At 40.0% G+C, this 19,685-nt stretch overlaps 1 protein-coding gene across 3 annotated transcripts in view; it reads left to right on the forward strand.

Moving 5' to 3' along the window:
- ppp3cca (protein phosphatase 3, catalytic subunit, gamma isozyme, a) overlaps positions 1-19,685 on the forward strand; it is a 52,313-nt gene that overhangs the window by 2,389 nt on the left and 30,239 nt on the right. For all 3 annotated transcript variants that reach the window (XM_077561275.1, XM_077561277.1, XM_077561276.1), the window contains exons 2-3: positions 10,712-10,909; positions 14,457-14,581. In XM_077561275.1, coding sequence (XP_077417401.1) covers positions 10,712-10,909; positions 14,457-14,581 — 323 coding nt within the window. The remainder of the gene's footprint in view (positions 1-10,711; positions 10,910-14,456; positions 14,582-19,685) is intronic.

Consider the following 19,685-nt stretch of genomic DNA (forward strand, 5'->3'; position numbering starts at 1 on the left):
GGAACCTCAGAACGCAATACAGGCTCGTACAGTTCACATTGCAGGCAGTCTATACATTAAATCACTCATTTTATGGTGGTGAGCGTCCAAATGTCATTTTTTTTTGCAATTGTAGAGTCCTAGTTGCATTCGGAAGCATCACACAGTGTGAGACAACCCTTAGGTGTAAGGTGTAAGCAGTGGGTAGAGTAGCCCAAAATTGTACTCAAGTAAGGGTAGCGTTACTTCAAAAATAATATTACTCAAGTAAAAGTAAAAAGTACTCATAAAAAAAGTGTTCACTGAAAAGAATAATCAAGTACTGAGCAACTGCTTGAACATGAAGTCTGATTTATTTTTAATGTCATCAGACAGACCAAATGCTGACATCTTCAAATCATAAAATAATAAATACTTTTTTAGCTTAAACAACAGTGCAAGCAGATACGTTAGCCCAAGCATGCACAATCCATTCACAAATTGTGGCGTAACTCGCTCGGCGCTGCCTCCCAGTCTAATGACCAAAGGTGGCAGTTTCTTAAAGCGAAAGCATCAAGACGTCATCTTTCAGTTGACTCTTTCGGATCCTCATCATGCCTGCCAGTCTTCAACTAGGTTCGCATTTCCTGTATATATGTACATGTCCTGTCCGTGGAAATGCTCCCACACAGTCAGTCAAGCGGAGCACTTAACGTGGAAATACTGTAAATCTAATGTATGAATGGGGCGGCGGGTAATGACTCTAGTGTAGCACATTATAGCGGAGTAAGAATTGCGTTAATTCTTCACACATCTACTTAAGTAAAAAGTATTTTGTGGTAAAACTACTCTTAGAAGTACATTTTTTTCAAAAAGATACTCAAGTAAATGTAACGGAGTAAATGTAACTCATTACTACCGACATCTGGGTGTAAATAGGGTACCAGAAAGGACAGTACAGATCATTTTAGTACAACTGACAACTGTTCATTTTTTTTCTCCAAGGGAGATATGATGGGTATTTGACTTGTTAATTGCAATAATACACATAGTTGGGCTGTCTGCCACGCATCAGGCGTAATCAAGCCACCCGGTATTTGGCATTGGCCCAGCAGTAGAGGAAAGCGGGGTGAGCAATGGCTCATTTTCATGAGACAGGACAGCCCCCTTGAAACAGGTTGAATTTTGATGTCAAGTGTACTGTGCTGTAAATTTTAATCTTTGGGATACATTTCTCTAATTTTATTAATAGTTAAGGTCATTATCTGGTAATAATTGTAAGATAGGTAAGTAAGAAACGAGCTTGGTCACTTAATCAATTTTCTGAACAGATTTTCCACTTGCAGCAAAAGCTGTTCTCCGATTGTCAAACTGTTTTACTTCGGACCGTGACACTACCTTATGCGGCATATGCCCTTAGTCATTTCTGATTGATTCAGTAATGTTTGAAATACCATTTATTATAGTTCAGACCTGCAGGTGCCAAGATGCCTTAAAGCAGCTAAGGAGATCTTCCGCTGTTTGAAATGAAATAAAAGTTGGCATAAGAGCGGATTTTGCTCACCACCACCACCCTATGTTTGACTGACGGTGATGAGGAATAATCTCAAGGATTGGCTAATTACCATGCTAGGATAATGCATTCACTGATAATTAGAGCAATCTGAAGTGGGTTTTATAATTCAGTCAGCCACAGTCTGCTCCATTCATCTCTACCCAGCCACATCTTCATAATTCAATTCTGTGTATCGTATTGATTTTTAAACAATAGCAAACATATTCTAGGCGCTGGCTCATAACACTGGTGAAACACTGTCCACAGTAGGCAGGATGGTAGATAGTAGCGCTTTTGTTTGGTGACTCGTTTGTTGTCATGCCAGACAGTGTGGGTGTTGATGCAGTGCAGCAGTAGCCCAATGTGTGTCTGTCGTTTTGAAGAGTTCATCAAACATTAATGCTAATTAAGAACGGCGCTCTCTAATAAATTACCCAGCTCGGGGCGGCGGTACGTATTTATTTTTAACAAAACATTTTTCCTCACTGGGGTGCAAAAGCTTACTTCACCCTGTTGAGAGAGCAAACATTTGTGCTTGTGTTATTTCCCTGCACTCTGTTTGAATGAAGTGCTGCTGTTCAATGACAGACAGATCTACTTCTCTATCTGTATTTGAACAGGTTGCTCTGGCCACATTTGGCGACACACTTTGCATTTATCTTTGTTATATGCTGTTTATTATTGTGTGTATGTTCGTCATGGTCAAAAGCTTATAAATTTGGTCAACATAACTGCTGCCGTTTGCTGCCTTTTCACTCTTCTTGTGCCATGGCCACCATGCATCTATCATTTTTTTCCTGTCTTATGTTTGTCTAAATCAGTGATTCTCAACCAGTATGCTGTGGCACATTAGTGTTTCTTAAGAAATCATCAGGTGTGCCGCGGGAAATTATCCACTGTCATTTATTTCAGTCCTGTTACTACGTCTCCTCAAGCCTCACGATCCACAAAGTGATGGCGAACTAACATTACATGTGGTCGCAACACGTTTTATTATTATTTTTTAAATATATTTTTAAGAAAACTTCCTGGGTGGTGGCCACTTTACTTGGGTGGCCCACCCAAGTATTAACATGGGGTGGGAAACACTGCAAAACTTATCCGGTGATTTGACACAAATGCGTGTGTTTTCTTCCCGATTGTTAGTTCAAACGCCAACAGCGCAACAAGATACTAAGCTGTGCAAGACATTTTAAAACACTATGCCATCATTTAGAAAAAGGAAGCAAAACATGTACATTTCAGGCAAAGTGGCCATCGCCATCGAGATCTATGATGGAGCCTTGAGTGAGTGCCGCCAACCTGAACAGGCAGTCCCGTGATGGTCTCTATATTAAAGCCCTGATTATAAAATTACATATTTGGATTGTATCATAGCTGCAAGTCTGATGTTTGTAACAAACCAATTTGCGTCAAAATCACAAAAGAATTCAATGAGTTATAATGAACTTAATGGAGCCAAACATATGGCTTGATCTACAGTTAATATGTCTATGGTCTTGGCAGCTAGCTACTGTACCAAGTAGCATGCAAGCTAAACCATCCAGCATTTGGGATATTTGCTGACTATTTTACAACACCAAAGGGTGCAATAACCGACCCAGATTCTACCGTTGGCCACAAAGCAATGCGAGATTGTACTTAAGGTAAGCCATTTGAAATTTAAAGAACAAACATTCCGTAGTTCAGAACAACGTGGCAGTGATCCGCCTGCTGATTATAATTAGGGGTGTTATGATCAGGGTTTTAAGACGCCGATACAGATCATCTATGATGTAACATAGGACATTGCTTCAAATTGACAGTGCAGAAAAGACAAATTATGATTCAGGTACTGTTTTGGTTTATAACGTCAGAAAATAGGGAGAAATATGGATCATTATTTTCCCCAAATAAAAACAGATGTTTGTAAATGTCCTATATGGCCTAAACAAATATAATCACGAGTCATGTTTATTTGGAGGCTTGTATTTCCAATGAAAATACTCCATATCATGATCACAGGGCAAATCTGAATGGAATTTCATTTGGGTTAATTGGGGTGGCATATTCTCGATATGTGACAAAGGAGCAGGCTCCGCCCAGATTCACTACGCCATTTTAATTGTGATCATATCACGCCAAGTCAGTTTGAGCTCCCCTCAGAAAAAAATCCGCTCTGGCTGTTTAAAAATGGGGTTTCCGCATCAATTTTTAGGTATGATGTACAGGAGAATCTCCTCTATCGCCTACTTTTTCATTTTATGCCTTCCAGCCATAATTTAATGTGTATCACAGGTACGGGTTATTAAGTAATCATTAACTCCCCCAAAAGTATTGAAAGGTAGCTTGTTTTTGTTTGTTTGTTTTTTTAAATATAAACATATCGCAACTAATTCTGAGGTATTTGAGGACATGCTGATGAAGTTTCATCCTATTTGTATGATGCAGGCGAAAATGGTACGATGACAACATTTTGGATCATACCGTATTTATTGTTATTTTCTAAGATGGCGTCTTTGTTTTGCTTCGTTTATGTGACCGTTTTCGCGAGAGCAAGGGAGATGTCGGGACTGGATTTGCCATCTCATGGGGATAACTGCCGTCATTTGTTGCTAGCGATGGTGTGGGAGTCCGGTAGCCAAATAGCTTGCGAAATCGGTAACTCTTTTCAGTGACATTAGTTTTGCTCACAAAAAGAAGAAGAAAAAAAATGTTTACATTTTTTTGTTACTTATCTACATATTCCTGTTTTAGTGTCAGAATTAATGGTATGTTACTTGTTAGTACTCACCGATACCGACACCACTGTTTTAATGCAGTATCGGGGCCTCTGCCGATACCGGTATCTCCTACTGTATATATCCATGAATGAATAAATAAATAAAATACAAAACTGATTATGAGAATACTAAAGCGACTGAGCTGAGTCCAGACAGCGTCAACAAATATATGGTAATGCTAGTCAAGCTAATGCTAGCTACTAGCAACACCGTTCCCATAGAAGGCATAGGCAATGCATGTGCAATGGTGCATTGAAAATAAGCCATAGCATGCTCAAATCTCAAACAATTTTCATGAGGCTGACTTTTTTGTCAATGCCAAAACTTGTGTTATCAATACAAAGCATATATTTTTTTCATTAACTAGCCACTCGGTTCCCAGAGTGCATCGTGTGGTGCAATACTGTACATGTTCATTTATTAAGTTATAAGGACATTAATCCTTGTCATACATGTGTGTCATATTTAACGCTCACATTTATGTCACATTTTTTATTAATTTTTTTATTTGTAAAGGAAACTAACTCTAGGTTGTGTGTATAATGTGACTTCCAGGTCAAATCCTAATTATTTGCAATGCTTTGATCATTGCTGGTGAAAGATAAGTAATTTATAGAATTGTTTTTTTTATTCAGTACTACTACCCGTGTCACATTTTGAAATGTAACTTTCTCAGTTACTGTACATGACGTTTGCTTGTGAATTGTACAAAGAAAAGTACATAGTGATTAAAAATAATGGGCAATATAGGGTGATCGATCGGTCATTAACGATCTGGATTGGCGACCATAGAGCAAGCGTTCTTTCACGAATATCAGACGATTTATCTGAACACCCCTCATTATAAGTTTTCAAACAAATGAATGTTGGGCTTTGTGAAACACATTTGGGACCCTATGGTGTAGACGAAGCTTCTCCATTTACTATTTAGGTCAAATTCCAATTATTTTCCGGGATTATTTAGTCTATCTATCTATCTATCTATCTATCTATCTATCTATCTATCTATCTATCTATCTATCTATCTATCTATCTATCTATCTATCTATCTATCTATCTATCTATCTGCCTGTCTGGTGGAGTTTTATTTTTGGTTGTCATTTTTATTAAATCATTAATCGATTCCTTCATGTGAGGGGTTTTCCTTGGTCATTTTTCTTTTCATTAATTATTTATCTATTTAAAAAAACAAACACTTTCTTCCCTCATGCAGCTGTCTCGAGTGTGTCAGGGCTTTTAAGTAAACAGCCCCTGAATCTGGAAGCCATGGCTAATAGAGGCTTTACCTAATCTGTTCTTAAAGCTTGCACCACCTCAGCTTACGGCTCTCTTCACGGCCGTGCCTCGTAGGCTGAGGACCACTTACTGGTTATTTATACCACACCAGTCAATGCATTGTAGTGTGTGTGTTTTTTTATGTGCAATGTAAACCAGTGTTTGCCACACCATGTTAATACTTGGGCAGGCCGCCCAAGTAAATTGGTCACCACCCAAGAAGTTTTCAAGAAAATGTATTAAAAATATATTTAAAAAGAAAAAAAAAGTGTCACAACAGGATATACCGCATGTAACGTTAGTTCGCCGTCAGTCACTTGTGGATCGTGACGCTAGAGGAGATGTAATAACAGGACTGAGACCCACCTCCTGTCCAACTCGCCTCCCATCCCCTTCGCCAATACAACCTCCAAAACCTGCAGGAACCGAGCTTGGACACCCATGATCTAAAGCATGAAGGATAGTGGCCCTGAAGGGCCGGCGCTATGCAACCCTGATTTTGAGGGATTGTGTAAATAGGAATGCTTCAAGATCCCTCTTACTGTAATCTTGCTCTTGCTGTGGAAGATTCTGTGTTGTTTTGTTGGTAAAAAGGGGGATGTAAATAATAATAATAAACTATTTGTATAGCACCTTTAAAAACAAACAATTCTGACACGATGATGATGATGATTTAGTATTGTCAGATTTTGTATGTCTTAAGTAACTTTGGCTAGTATCGGCAACCTCCACAAATAACAGTACCTTAAAATAAGGCTAGTATCGGTACTCGGCCATCCCTAGAATTCCGATTCTAGTACACTAAACTTTGATTAAACTGGTTGGACCAGCGTTCTTGACATGTTTGTAAATGATGGTGAAACATAATTTGAAGCCCATACTGTGACCGTAACATTTCTGGCTAGAAATGATTAGTGCATTTTCAATTAGAACCAAAAACTATACATGATGCATGGTTGGGCTGGATGTGCAGTGACCTTTAGAGGGGCAGGTGCTCAAAGCAAAAAAAAAAAGGGGCGCATGATAACGTGCCTGCACTATCCACTAGGGGTGTTAAAAAAATGTATTCGGCAATATATCGCGATATTACAGTGTGCAATTCTCGAATCGATTCAATATGCGGTCTAATCGATTTTTAAACATCACTTTTTGATGGAAATATTCAACAAAATGTCTTACTTTGGGTTAGGTTTCACACTTAAAGCATGGGAGAATGTTATATTAATAGAACATTAAGCCTTAATATTTTATTTCAGTGCTGTTCAAACATGAAACAGACTGCAACCTGTTTGTTAAATACAGTGGCTTATAAGTCTGAAGTTTCAGATAAATACATTTTCATACAAATCTTACATTGTACATGTACAAGTTTACTGATAAGTATTTTCTAAATTTGAGTAAAAGAAAAAAATAGCAATAATCAATTTAAAGATTCGTATCGGGATTAATCGAAATTGTTAGAGGGTCTATGTAGATATGTGTGTGCGTACGTGCGTGTCTGTGTGTGTGTGTGAGGGGGGGGGGGTAATCCATTGTAAAATTCTTAATTGGAATAATGACTAAACAATAAATCACACATAATGAAACTGTTGTTTGTCTGCAATGCCAATCACCATAAAAACTTTTTGACATTTGTGTATGAAGATTCAAATTATTAAATTTGTAAATGATGTTGCTTAATTTTAGTTTTGACAGGCAACAAAACTACTTTCACAAACTATTAAAAAATATATATAAAATAGATAAATAAATAAATGGACAAAGGGGCACTTTGGGCATCAGTGCCAAAAGGGCATGTGCCCCGGCACCTATAGCCCCCCTGCACGTGCCTGATGAATACTATAGTATTAAACTATCAATATGAAAATAAATATTTTTACATGTATTTCACCCTTCTCAGGCACCTATGTATATATATTTTTATATATTATATATAGAATATATTGAATTCAGATTGCGTAAAATTAGAAAATGCATTGTGCAAAAGAAAAATAAAATATATAATATATTTATTTAACCTTTAGCCTATTTGTCCAAAATATTTAGCTTTGCTTTACTAGTTTAGTTTAAAAGTTATACATTAATCTACAAAATGAGATATGCACCTGAAACGGGAAAAAAAAAAGAAACTTCTAGATTAGATGTTGTTTAGCTAGCTTCTGTAGCCAGGGATCAGACCATCAAGGTCCCCGCCCTTGGCTGCCGCCCAGCCCACTGTTCTGTTATTGGACTTCTGTGCTCGCCACGGATTGTCCATAACGAACACTATGTTCAAACATAGGGGTGTCCATCTGTGCACTTGGCACCAGGACACACTTGGCCGCAGTTCGATGATCGACTTTGTAGTCTTGTCATCAGATTTGTGGCTGCATGTTTTGGACACTCGGCTGAAGAGAGGCGCGGACCTGTCAACTGATCACCACCTGGTGGTGTGTTGGCTGTGATGGTGGGGGAAGATGCCGGTCAGACCTGGCAGATCCAAACGTATTATGAGGGTTTGGTGGAAACGTCTGATGGAATCCCCTGTCAGAAGGAGTTTCAATGCCCACCTCCGGCGGAACTTCTCCCTTGTCCTGGGGGAGGAAGGGGACATTGAGTCCGAGTGGGCCATGTTCCGCGCCTCCATTGTTGAGATGACCAATCGGAGCTGTGGCCGTAAGGTGGTTGGTGCTTGTCGTGGCGGCAATCCTCGAATCCAGCGGTAAGGGATGCCGTCAAGCTATCGGGCCTTTTTGGCCTGTGGGACAGGTACTGGGTGGCTAAGCGGGAGGCGGCTTCAGCGATCGCTTAGGCAAAAACTCGGACATGGGAGGAGTTCAGTGAGGCCATGGAAAAAAAAACGACTTCCGGACGGCTTTGAGGAAATTCTGGTCCACCATCCGGCGTCTCAGGAGAAGAAAGCAGTGCACCATCAACACTGTATTCGAAGTCCTCCTCAATTCCACTGATACGTCTTCCTTTGAGGAAGCAAAGTCTGAGCACTCTGAGGTGGGCTCTCCTATCTCTGGGTTCGAAGTCACTGAGGTGGTTGGAAAGCTCCTCGGTGGCAGGGCTTGGGGGTGAATGAGATCCGCCCAGAGTTCCTAAAGGCTCTGGATGTTGTGGGGCTGTCGTAGTTGACACGCCTCTACAACATCGCGCGGACAGTGCCTCTGGATTGGCAGACTGGGGTGGTGGTCCCCCTTTTTAAAAACGGGGACCTGAGGGTGTGTTCTAACTATAGAGGGATCACACTCCCTAGCCTCGCTGGTAGCCTCTTGTTCACGAGTGAGGGCAGGATGGAGCGGGAGATCGACAGGCGGATCGGTGCAGTGTCTGCAGTGATGCGGCCTCTGTATCGGTCCATTGTGGTGAAGAAGGAGCTGAGTCGAAAGGGGAAGCTCTCGATTTATCGGTCGATCTACGTTCCTACCCTCACCCATGGTCACGAGCTGTGATCCTGGATACACGCGGCCGAAATGAGTTTCCTCAGCAGAATGCCCGGGCTCTGCCTTAGAGATAGGGCGAGAAGCTCAGTCATCCCGAAGGGACTCGGAGTAGAGCCACTGCTCCTCCACGTTGAGAGAAGCCAGTTGAGGTGGCTCGGGCATCTGGTTCAGATGCTTCCTGGACGCCTCCCTGGAGAGGTGTTCCGGGGATGTTCCACAGGCGGGAGGCCCCGGGGACGACCCAGGACACGCTGGAGAGACTATGTCTCTCGGCTGGACTGGGAACGCCTTGGGATCCCGCTGGAGGATCTGGTTGAAGTGGCTGGGGAGAAGGAAGTTTGGGCTTCCCTGCTAAAGCTGCTGCCCCCGCGACCCGAACTCGGATAAGCGGTAGAAGATGGATGGATGGATGTTGTTTAGCACTGTTATGTACAGTAGTATTTATCTTGAAATGTGTTATGTGTGTTCTATTATGTGTTTTTCATTGAAGGCTTGTAGCAATCATGTCATTTTCTGTTACTTTGACAAGCTAATCAACAGATTATTGCTATGATACAATCCACATATGTCAATTAATAAAAGTCAGTTGCAGCCCCGATTACGTCATTTGTCATCTGTTCTTGAATTTCTTTGGATAATGTCATTTACTTGGATCTTATAGGGATCTTTTGGTGGACTTCATGTTATCAGACAGGCTCTATTTAGGTGATTTTTTTGAATGACCAGTTCTGGTGGTAATCATGCTTGCTTGGGTGTGGTCAGTGAAAGTGAACCCAAAAATGTGATTATCCACTAAATTCATGATTTAATAAGGGGGTCACACTTTTCACACACTTTTTCCCCTTAAATCAAATTACCAAATGACCATTTAAAAAATAGCTTCTTTTTTTTTTAAATCGTAATCGTTAAATAGGGAACTAAGCAGAAAAGTAAGAATTTTAGAGAAGGGGCAAACATTTCATGGCACTATATAACACAAGATTAGTCCAACGTTGTGGAAATACACAAGGAACCAATTTGTGCCTGTTCAAAGAAAAAGCATGTTTATCTTTTTATCCTAAACATGAAAAAAATATTTTTGGGCGACAGTGACAATTTACTCAGTTTGCTGTTGCTGACGTGCAATCCAAGTGCTGAGCTTGCATATTGGTATCCAATCGATGTTTAATGACTCAGACCATCTCCAAGGACTGACATAGAGACTGACATTTTTTTTGGGTCCATTGTAGATTATATTTCGATCCTGCTAGTATGTTCTTTATTTCACTTGCAGCTGTGGTGGCTGTCTTCCTAGCAGCACTACATTGTCACTAAATTAGAGAGTGAAAACAAATTGCCTTTTAGCTTCATTTTAATCATGAAGCTCCCAAGTTCCAGCCTCAAAAGCACTGACCTTTTTTTGCTGATGGCAAAAAGGATTGTGTGGGTGGTGTGGAGCAGATTGCAAATGGAGGGCAGGTCATGTAAGGTGCCGGGCTTCATGCTGTGTATTATGCATCTTATAGTATTGTATAGGTGATGCAGATGAATGGGTAAACCCCTCCCCTTCGTAATTTCTTCCTAATTTTTTTCCACTCTTGCACATCTATTTCTTAACTCCTAAAGTTTCCCTGTCATCTCTGAGCCCGAGCTTCTTGCCTATAAATGCTAAAACACATCTCTTGATGATTTCACAACTGCTTTTTCCCTTTTTATCCAAATAAAGCAATGTTTGTTTTTACCGCCCTCAACAGCCGTACCATACCCCCCACAACATAAACTGACCATAAAAGAGCTATTTGAAGATGGCAAGCCCAATGCAGAGCTGCTGCGAAACCACCTCGTCAAAGAGGGCAGAGTGGAAGAAGATGTGGCGCTAAAGATCATCAACGATGGAGCCAACATCCTTCGCCAAGAAAAGTGCATGCTGGAAGTGGAGGCACCTATTACAGGTATGATGGTAAACAACCTTTACGATGCCAGACTGTTGTTAGTAATTGTTGGCAGGTCTGCTTTGCTTTCATATTTAAGAAGGGTACAAGCCAACTTTGCTATTTGGCAAAGCCACTTCATAAGTGCCCACGACGTATGTAGGCAAAAACCCTTAAAACAAATTCCCTGTGTGTATATCGCTCAACACATTTGGAATTACCTTGAACTCTGCATACATTGGTCATTAAAAGTGACATGGTCTTCATCTAACAACAGACAAGCCCAGTATGTAATATATTGGATAGACCATTTAAACCAGGGGTGTCCAAACCTTTTTCTCTGAGGGCCACATTCTGAAAAATGGAAGGATGTAATTTTTGGGCTTTTATTTACTTGATCAGTTCATCAAGCAATTGTATATTGTTTATATATTATTTATTTTATTTACTTTTTTTTTATAACCTGCTGCAGCTTCCTACAAGGCAAATAGGTTGGGATTTTACAAGATTTTGGTGTGGTCAGGGACACTGTAACCTACCAGAAAATATCTGTCCCTGAATGCCATCTCTACATTCAGAATCAAAACAGGAGCAATCTGTCATAAGATGTCCATTTTATAAGCAGTTATTTGTGAATCATTCATGTGATATGCTAACAATTTGGACATTGACACAGAGCAGAAAGTGCAGGAAAACATTTGTGCTTGTGTAGCGATTATTTGGGTTGCCGTAATGGCGAACGAGAAATTTAGACAGTACTGAGGTGAGTTATAATTTCCTCAGCAACCTCTGGGGGCACCACTTTGAATTTGCTTGTTTGTAGGAGCAAAATAAAAAAAATCCTATTGTGAAGTATTCATAATCTGAAGTTGCTACTATAGTTAACCATGGAGTTCTTTGCTTTAATAAGAGAATTACTAATCCACTCAGAAAACACAAATGATTCGGGAGAAATGGAATTTCTAGACAACAAATGTATTTAGTAAACACACACATATATCAGTCACAGCCTAACTTGTTAATGAAACATAATAAAAAATGTGAATCAAAGATAAAAAGAAAACATGCAACCCAACGAACTAAGATAAAAAGGTAATGAAAAAGGTAGATGGGAAATAGAGATGCAAGCGTTTTGACCTGTCAATCCTTTTATATTTGAATCAAAGCGTTGCACCAGTGGTATGGACAGATTGCAATGAAGGCGCACTTATGGACTGGTTCAGGTGCACGGGAGAGAGAGGGACTCAGCGAGCGTCGATCCTCAGTTGAAGAAAACTCCTTTGGAGGTGATCTGGGCGGTCGGCACACGCGGAGCTGGAATGCTGCAGTGGTGTCTCTGGCTGATGGTGATAGGCGCACGACTGAGAGGCCGCTGCAGGTTTCCGGTTGGCGGCGAGGTGCGCGCGCGGCGTGGAGGCCGCGGCAAGTCCTTGGATGGCAGAGTCCCATTTGGTGATGATGTGCTTGCGTGGTTGAGAGGCCGCAGTCAGTTGGTTTGGGTGCTGCGGGGCGTTTCGGGCGCACGGCTGGAGCAGAAATGGGTCACTGGTGTGCAGCGGCTCGGTGCCTAACAGCCGTCGTGGAACCGGGTCGGCGGGACGCTGCGTGATTCATAGAGCGGAAGGTAGGTGGGTCGGCTCTCGGCAGGAACAGACACGCATTTTGGGACGCGCAGTGTGGTTGCTAGTCCTTGCGTGATGCGTGCTTTGGGGCCCTCAAAGAAGGAAGCCACCGAACACGCTGAGAGCGACCACGTCTCTCGTGATGGTCAGGAGAAGTTCATGGGGCAAGAAGAGCAAAGAGGGAGAAGAGCGAAGAAGAGGGGGAAGTTCCTTCGCGCGCTGGCTTTTAAACTTGTGTCCCAGGGGGTCGGAGTAGTAGTCCCGCCTCTTCCGTGCGCTTGAAGCAGACTTGGTCAACTAAGGCACAGGGTTAAGGCACGCACACACTTCCCCAGGGGAAATGTTTAAAAAGGCAAATAAAAAAAATTTGGGGTGCCGGGCAATATTCGTTACACTTGTAAAAAAAACAATTATCTGTATTCACCACAGGGTTATGAAGAGCATAACTGTAAATAGTTAATTTGCATATCTAAGAAAACTCTACAATACATAAAATGAATTTATTAGTAGCAAATGCCATTTTTAACATACTGTATGCTGTGGGTCACTTAAAAATGGATGGCTGGCCACAAATGGTCCCCGGACTGTAGATTGGACATCCGGGTTTTGAGTTTGGTATTCTCATTGGGATTTTTAACATTTCCTTTTTCTATTTGGGATAGTCATGTATGTGTTGAGTCCTTGTACTTGTTTTTACTGGACAGTTCAAAATGTCAATAAAAAACAAACAAACAAACAAAAAAATGTGTTGCAAGCCAGTACTTGGAAGCATGAACATCTGCACAAATGTATCACAGTGTATACTGCTGTATCACAATGATATAATATCAGAAAATGGATGGATGGACATTGTCATTTTGTGTAACCCACTGATTGGTTTTACATTTACTGTCCTCAGAAATTAAAATAAATGACTCATGTGCAATGCATCCGGAAAGTATTTACAGTGGTCCGCTTTTCCCACATTTGGTTATGTTACAGCCTCATTCCAAAGTCAAATTTTCTTTCTCTGAAATACACATACAACAACCCATATTTATTAAAAACCATCAACAACTAAGAAATCAATCGAATGTACACAAGGATTCATAGCATTTTAATCAGTACTTAAATAATAATGATAATGATAACCTTTTGTTTGTTTTCTTTGTTGAGTAATGATATGATTTTTTTACCATATATTATATCGCATGCAAGCTTGGCACAACTGTCTTTGGGCAGTTTTGCCCATTGCTCTTTGGATGGCGATGTGGGTGCACTGCACAGCCATTCAGGTCTTTCTATAGATAATCACTTGGATTTATGTCTGGGCTCTGGCTGGGCCACTCAGTTGTCCTGAAGCCATTGTTTTAATATCTTTGTGAAATGTTACTGTTACACACGCATGATTTCTTATTTTATTTATTTATTTGTTTATGTATTTTTTAAATCATTTGCAAAAATATCTCTTTCGGGTGTTGTGTGTGAGTCTGGGGTGGAAAATTGAATATTTTTTGGGATAAGGTTTTAATTTAACAAACTGTAAAAAGTGAGACATTTTGAATACTTTCCGGACACAACATAAGAATATGTTAGAAAGTTCTGCTCTGCTGCCTACTCTACTCAAATCACCTCAATTTCGAGAGCACTTTAAGAACAACTGCAGCTGTACATGAAATGTACAAGACAATCATTAAAATAATACAAGAATAAACAAATTAAATATTATTTTGTTCTAATTAAAACATACAAGAGCTCCCTTTATGTTGACATTTAGCATCGAGAAACACAACATAATTACAAAAGTTACACATTTTCAATAATTCAAATTACATTTTCTACCTTAATTATAGCGCATTTCTAATCATTTCCTATTGCAGGTTTTATTTAAAACGACAACATTGTTTTAAGTATCTGTTTACCACACAATCTAACTAACTGCAGTTTTATGTTTTTTCTTTTACCAGTATGTGGCGATGTCCATGGTCAGTTCTTTGACCTCATGAAGTTATTTGAAGTAGGGGGTTCACCGAGTAATACAAGGTATCTCTTCCTCGGAGACTACGTAGATCGAGGATACTTCAGCATTGAGGTAAGTTATTTGTATTTGTTGTTTTGTCATTATCACCTATTATGTCATCATAGCCTCGTCGCTGTTTTAATCTTACTACCTAAATATACTTAATTTTCTGTGCCTCATTAAAGGGCTTCAATATGTGCTTCTTGTCTGAATGTTTTTTGCTGCCTGAACTTCTATTCCAGTGACAATTCCAAAGGGCACAGCTCATACATGCTGATTGGAATGGTTAAAAATAAGACACGTGTTTGGAATAGAGGGCTGCAGGCCAGCTGTACCAAGTGGTCTGCAGTGGCCTTGGTGAGAGTCATGGCTTGAGGGTGGCAACTAGACTAAGCTTGGATTCATTATCGCTGCAAAGATGACCCACTTTCATGAGTAAAAGGATATCAACGCATGTATAGAAGTCTCTCAAAATATCCCTGAACTATTTTTTTCGCTCCATATGCATTTGTGTGATTGATGCATTTGTGTGCTCCTATCAGTTAATATCCAATAATTATTTGTATTCTTCAATTGGGATTTAAAAAAAATTAAATCATTACCTATTGCAAATTAAAATGTGTGCAGTATTATTTCGTCAAAGAAGGACAATATAATGAAAATATAGAATATATTGGTGTTGTTTGGAGTCTTTCTGGTGGCATGTTTGTTTTGGTTGAGACACAATTGTTCCTGGCGTCAAAATATCCAGAGTGTACTACTGTACTACTCATTCTGGTGTGCATGCGTTAGCGACCTGGGGGCAGCATAAGACAAACGGACTGATATAATGTTCAATGAGACGTTTTTATTCCTCTCAGCTCATCAGTATGGCACGCTTATCATAGGATAAAGATTACAATATATGCCTGCGAATATTGTTGTATTGTCTGCATTTAAAACCTGCTGTCGTTTGTGTTCACATATCCATTGCTTAAAGCAGTGTTTCTCAACCTTTTTTGAGCCACAGCACACTTTTTTCATCCCAAAAATCTTGAGGCACACCAGCTATAGAAAATGTTAACTTAAATGGCTATAACGTTTCATTTTTTTTTTACATTTATATTAAATCTATTGTATATCATTGAACAACAAGTTCACATAACTTGGAAAAGCGCAAATCATTTCTTAAAATCAAAAGTGCAAATAGTCTTACAGGTGCATTATGCACATCATTGCTTAAAAAGCATACTTTTGTACAATTTCAATTAAAAGTGTATGGTGAAATATCTTCAGTTTATAATTCTACACATTTATAGACATGTATAACGATTGATTTACTTCAGGAAACTGCCCAACTGTAGTCAAAACATGCATCATTCACAAATTCACATACAAGTCAAGTCAAGTTTATTTATATAGCCCTTAATCACACAAGAGTCCCAAAGGGCATCACATGCCCGCAGTTGACAAATGTCAATGATTGAAGAAACTGAAGCACAGCAAGAAAACGTCAGGGAAGTGGGTCCTCATCCAAATCCAGCCCGGTTGGTCGGAGCAGCTATCTCCATGGCGGCTGCTTCAAGGTGATGGTCCTCCCCGAATCGCATCCCGGTCAACCAGCTCAAAACCCGTAATGCAGCATCCAAATCGGTCATTAACACCCAACTCCCTCTCCAAGCCATGGAGAAGGGAGGGAAAGAAAACAGCAGCAGTCACCAGGAACACATCATTCAGCAAATGCAAGAGTATAGAAATGAGTCTTAAAATGCAATTTAAAAGTTTCTACAGCGGTAGTGTAGTGTCTCTGACCTCTGAGGGTAGGGTATTCCAGAGCATTGAAGCCCGAATTGAAAACGCTCTAGAACCTGCGAACTTCTAATTAGCTCTTGGAATCACCAAAAGACCAGCGTGTTGCGAACGAAGGTTTCGTGTCGGAACATATGGTACTATTAAAACGACAAGATAGGAAGGCGCAAAGCCGTGTAATAATTTATATGTAAGTAACAGAACCTTAAAATTGCATCTCAAGTAAACCCGGAAGTCAATGCAAGTTGGCTAGTATCGGGGTAATATAATTAAACTTTCTCACCCGCGTCAAAAGTCTAGCTGCAGCATTTTGTACTTAACAGACTTTTAAGACTGGTCATGGGAAGACCAGAAAGTAATACATTGCAGTAGTCGAGGTGAGACGTAACAAACACATGAATTATAATTTCTGCATCACCATCAGACAAAATAGGACGAATTTTAGCAATATTACGAAGGTGAAAAAAAGCAGTTCTAGTAATATTTTTAATGTGCATTTGAGTCACTTTGGCTAATAATACATTTATCAAGGTTTAAAGAGGTATTCGTAAACAGATGCCGATACCAGGCAGGACCGACAATCACAGCAGTTGTGCGGATTTGTTATTTGTAGAGGCAAATATAATTGCGTATCGTCAGCATAACAGTAAAAGTTTGTTATATTTATGTATAATACAAATGTTATATCACTGTTCACCGTTCCTCACCTTAATTTGTTCGATGCTCCTTACAGACCTTGACTCCATCGTCTCCAGTAAGTGTGATTTGCAGAGACTGCATATTTCTTTCAACACTTTTCACATGTTTAGCACTCGTGAAACGCTTGTCGAAGGACAACTTATAGTTCACCACCACTTTTGTGCAGAAAGTCAGAATATTAGTTTGCACGGTCATTTCATTTGCCGTGATTCCATCCATCCATTTTCCAAACCGTTTATCTCCACGAGTGTCCCAGCTTTTAGGTGTTAAACGCTTTGCATTTTCTCTGCTGTCAATGTCAACACATTCACTAGCATAGATATTTATGTTCGCTAGTGTCTAAAACAGGATGTGATGTGTAGCTTTCTTCTTGGTGAAATCAGCTTGGATGTAAGGGCTTTTGTGTACCGCCCGCGGAGCCATTTCGGGCGAAATAATCCAAAGGTGAAGTGAAACATGCATTTAAAAAATGTATTTGTTGCGGGAAAGTTGCGGTGTTTGGACAAAGTTGTGTGTAAATGCGATTTTGCGGGATTTTCTTGAGTTACTCGACGATACACTATAATATAACGGAAAATAATTAATTTGTTGTTACCAATTAGGTGGAAATGGACAATTTCCTACGGCACACCATACAGTATCTCACGGTACACTAGTGTGCCGCGGCACAGTGGTTGGGAAACACTGGCTTAAAGGTTAACAAGTTACACAGCCATATAACTAGATGCTAATTGTTAGCCTGTGTGGCTATGGTGTTTTCCATTGTACACAATAATTATGGAGGCAATGAGGTTGCCTCCATAAAATTGCCTGTGAGGTTTAGTTTGAGAGTAACCTTTAGCTGAGAGTGGCAATAAGTAGCTTGAAGCCTTTTTTTCAAAGAATATTACCAATTGTACGAGACAAACGGCATGTAGCACTTGTATCTCAAGTTTGGGCTCGCAAGTCAAAGCCCAAAATTGTCAGTGTTGGGAATAACGCCTTTTAGACTAACGGCGTTAGGTAATTCCATTATATTTTCATTAACAGAGTAATCTAAGTAATCGTTAATGTACATGAAATGTGTTACTTTAGAATTTATTTATTAGTTTACAAATCTACAAATCGGCTACAAAAAGGATATGATCCACCTGCAAGATTGCATCTGGGTTCTATGCGCCTTTAAATGACGTGCCATCACATTACAACACCTCCGATTGAACAACATTGAAAAAAAATTCCTGTTCACCTCAATCATTTGTTTCCATATAAAATACAGATAGTTACATTTGTATGATTGTTTTAAAAGTGTATGTTAATATTTAAAGTAAAAAGGAGGGCAGATGGACTCTGTGTTACATCCCTTCTGCCTATGGTCCGATATTTTCTGCCCGCTATCGGGGCTGCAGGATTTTACAATTTGTAGTGTCTCTCAAATATGGCTAAAGTGAGATGTTACTTGGTTGTCTCACCGGCTTGGTTTTAGAACACAAATGGCCACTGTAGGCCGTAGCCACGCCAAAAGAGGACAACAATGACACGAAAATCATTGCCATTGTAACCACGTCGAAGTATCTTTGAGCAAGTTACTGAACCCCCAGTTGTTCCTGATGCTGCGTCATCAGTAGGTGAATGAGTAGTCGAATGTAAAGCGCTTTGAGAACCTTGTAAGGTGGAAAAGCGCTATATAAATGAAGTACCTTTTACCATTCCATTTACCATTTATGTCGTAAAAGGTCTTCTTTCTGCTGTTGGTCAGTTATTAAATTTAATTGTGTAATATCGATTAAACGGTAGCCGCACAAACAAACAAACACAATTTGCGTGTCGTAGGACGTAGCGCCTTCATTTAATAACTATACAATTGAGCTACATCTACACGACTAACTGATTCAGTAATTGACTCACCTGATATGACATGATCGCTACAAAAGCAATATCTACCACGAGGAGAAGGATTCCAATTCCTTTGTCTTGTTCTTTGCCCTTTTTATGGCTGCTATGAATCATTGGCTACGCATTGGTTCATCTTTTGATAACCTGGAGAATGCTCGATCCTTCTTTTGCACATTCTCATTGTGGCACCTAGTCCAGAACGGTTGTCTATCATTGTAAAAGTGTGGCGTTTGCGTTAACTCAAAGTAGCGGATGCGTTTTTCATCTAGAATGCCGGCGCTAACGCCCATTTTGGGATGCGTGATGTCAACGTACGGATCTCTATCCATTTAGGGCCAATCCCAATTCTACTTCATAGTTCTTGTTTCACCTCTTTCCGCTCTCAGGTGTGTGTGCAAATTAAATAACATTAAACATTCAGTAGCAAAACCCTTACTTGCAATAACTGTATCAAGCCTGTGACCCATTGACTTCACCAGACTGTTGCATTCTGTCCATTACTACAGTCTCTTTCAGTTCTTGTTTGTTTCTGGGGGGTTCTCACTTCAGTCTCCTCTTGAGGAGGTAAAACACATTTTCTGTTAAGGTCCGGTGATTGACTTGGCCAGCCTCGGACCTTCCACTTCCCCTCGCTGATGAAGTCCTTTGTTGTGTGTGGTAGTGCATTTTGAGTCATTGTCTTGTTGCATGATGAAGCCAATTAGTTGGATGCCTTTTTCTATAAATTACCAGATAAAATGATTTTAGAGACTTCATAATTCATTCATGAGTTACATCCTTAATAAAGACTAGTGAGCCCGTTCCAGAAGCTGCC

The sequence above is a fragment of the Vanacampus margaritifer genome, chromosome 3 (genome assembly GCF_051991255.1).
Source record: "Vanacampus margaritifer isolate UIUO_Vmar chromosome 3, RoL_Vmar_1.0, whole genome shotgun sequence".
Classification (NCBI taxonomy): Eukaryota; Metazoa; Chordata; class Actinopteri; order Syngnathiformes; family Syngnathidae; genus Vanacampus; species Vanacampus margaritifer.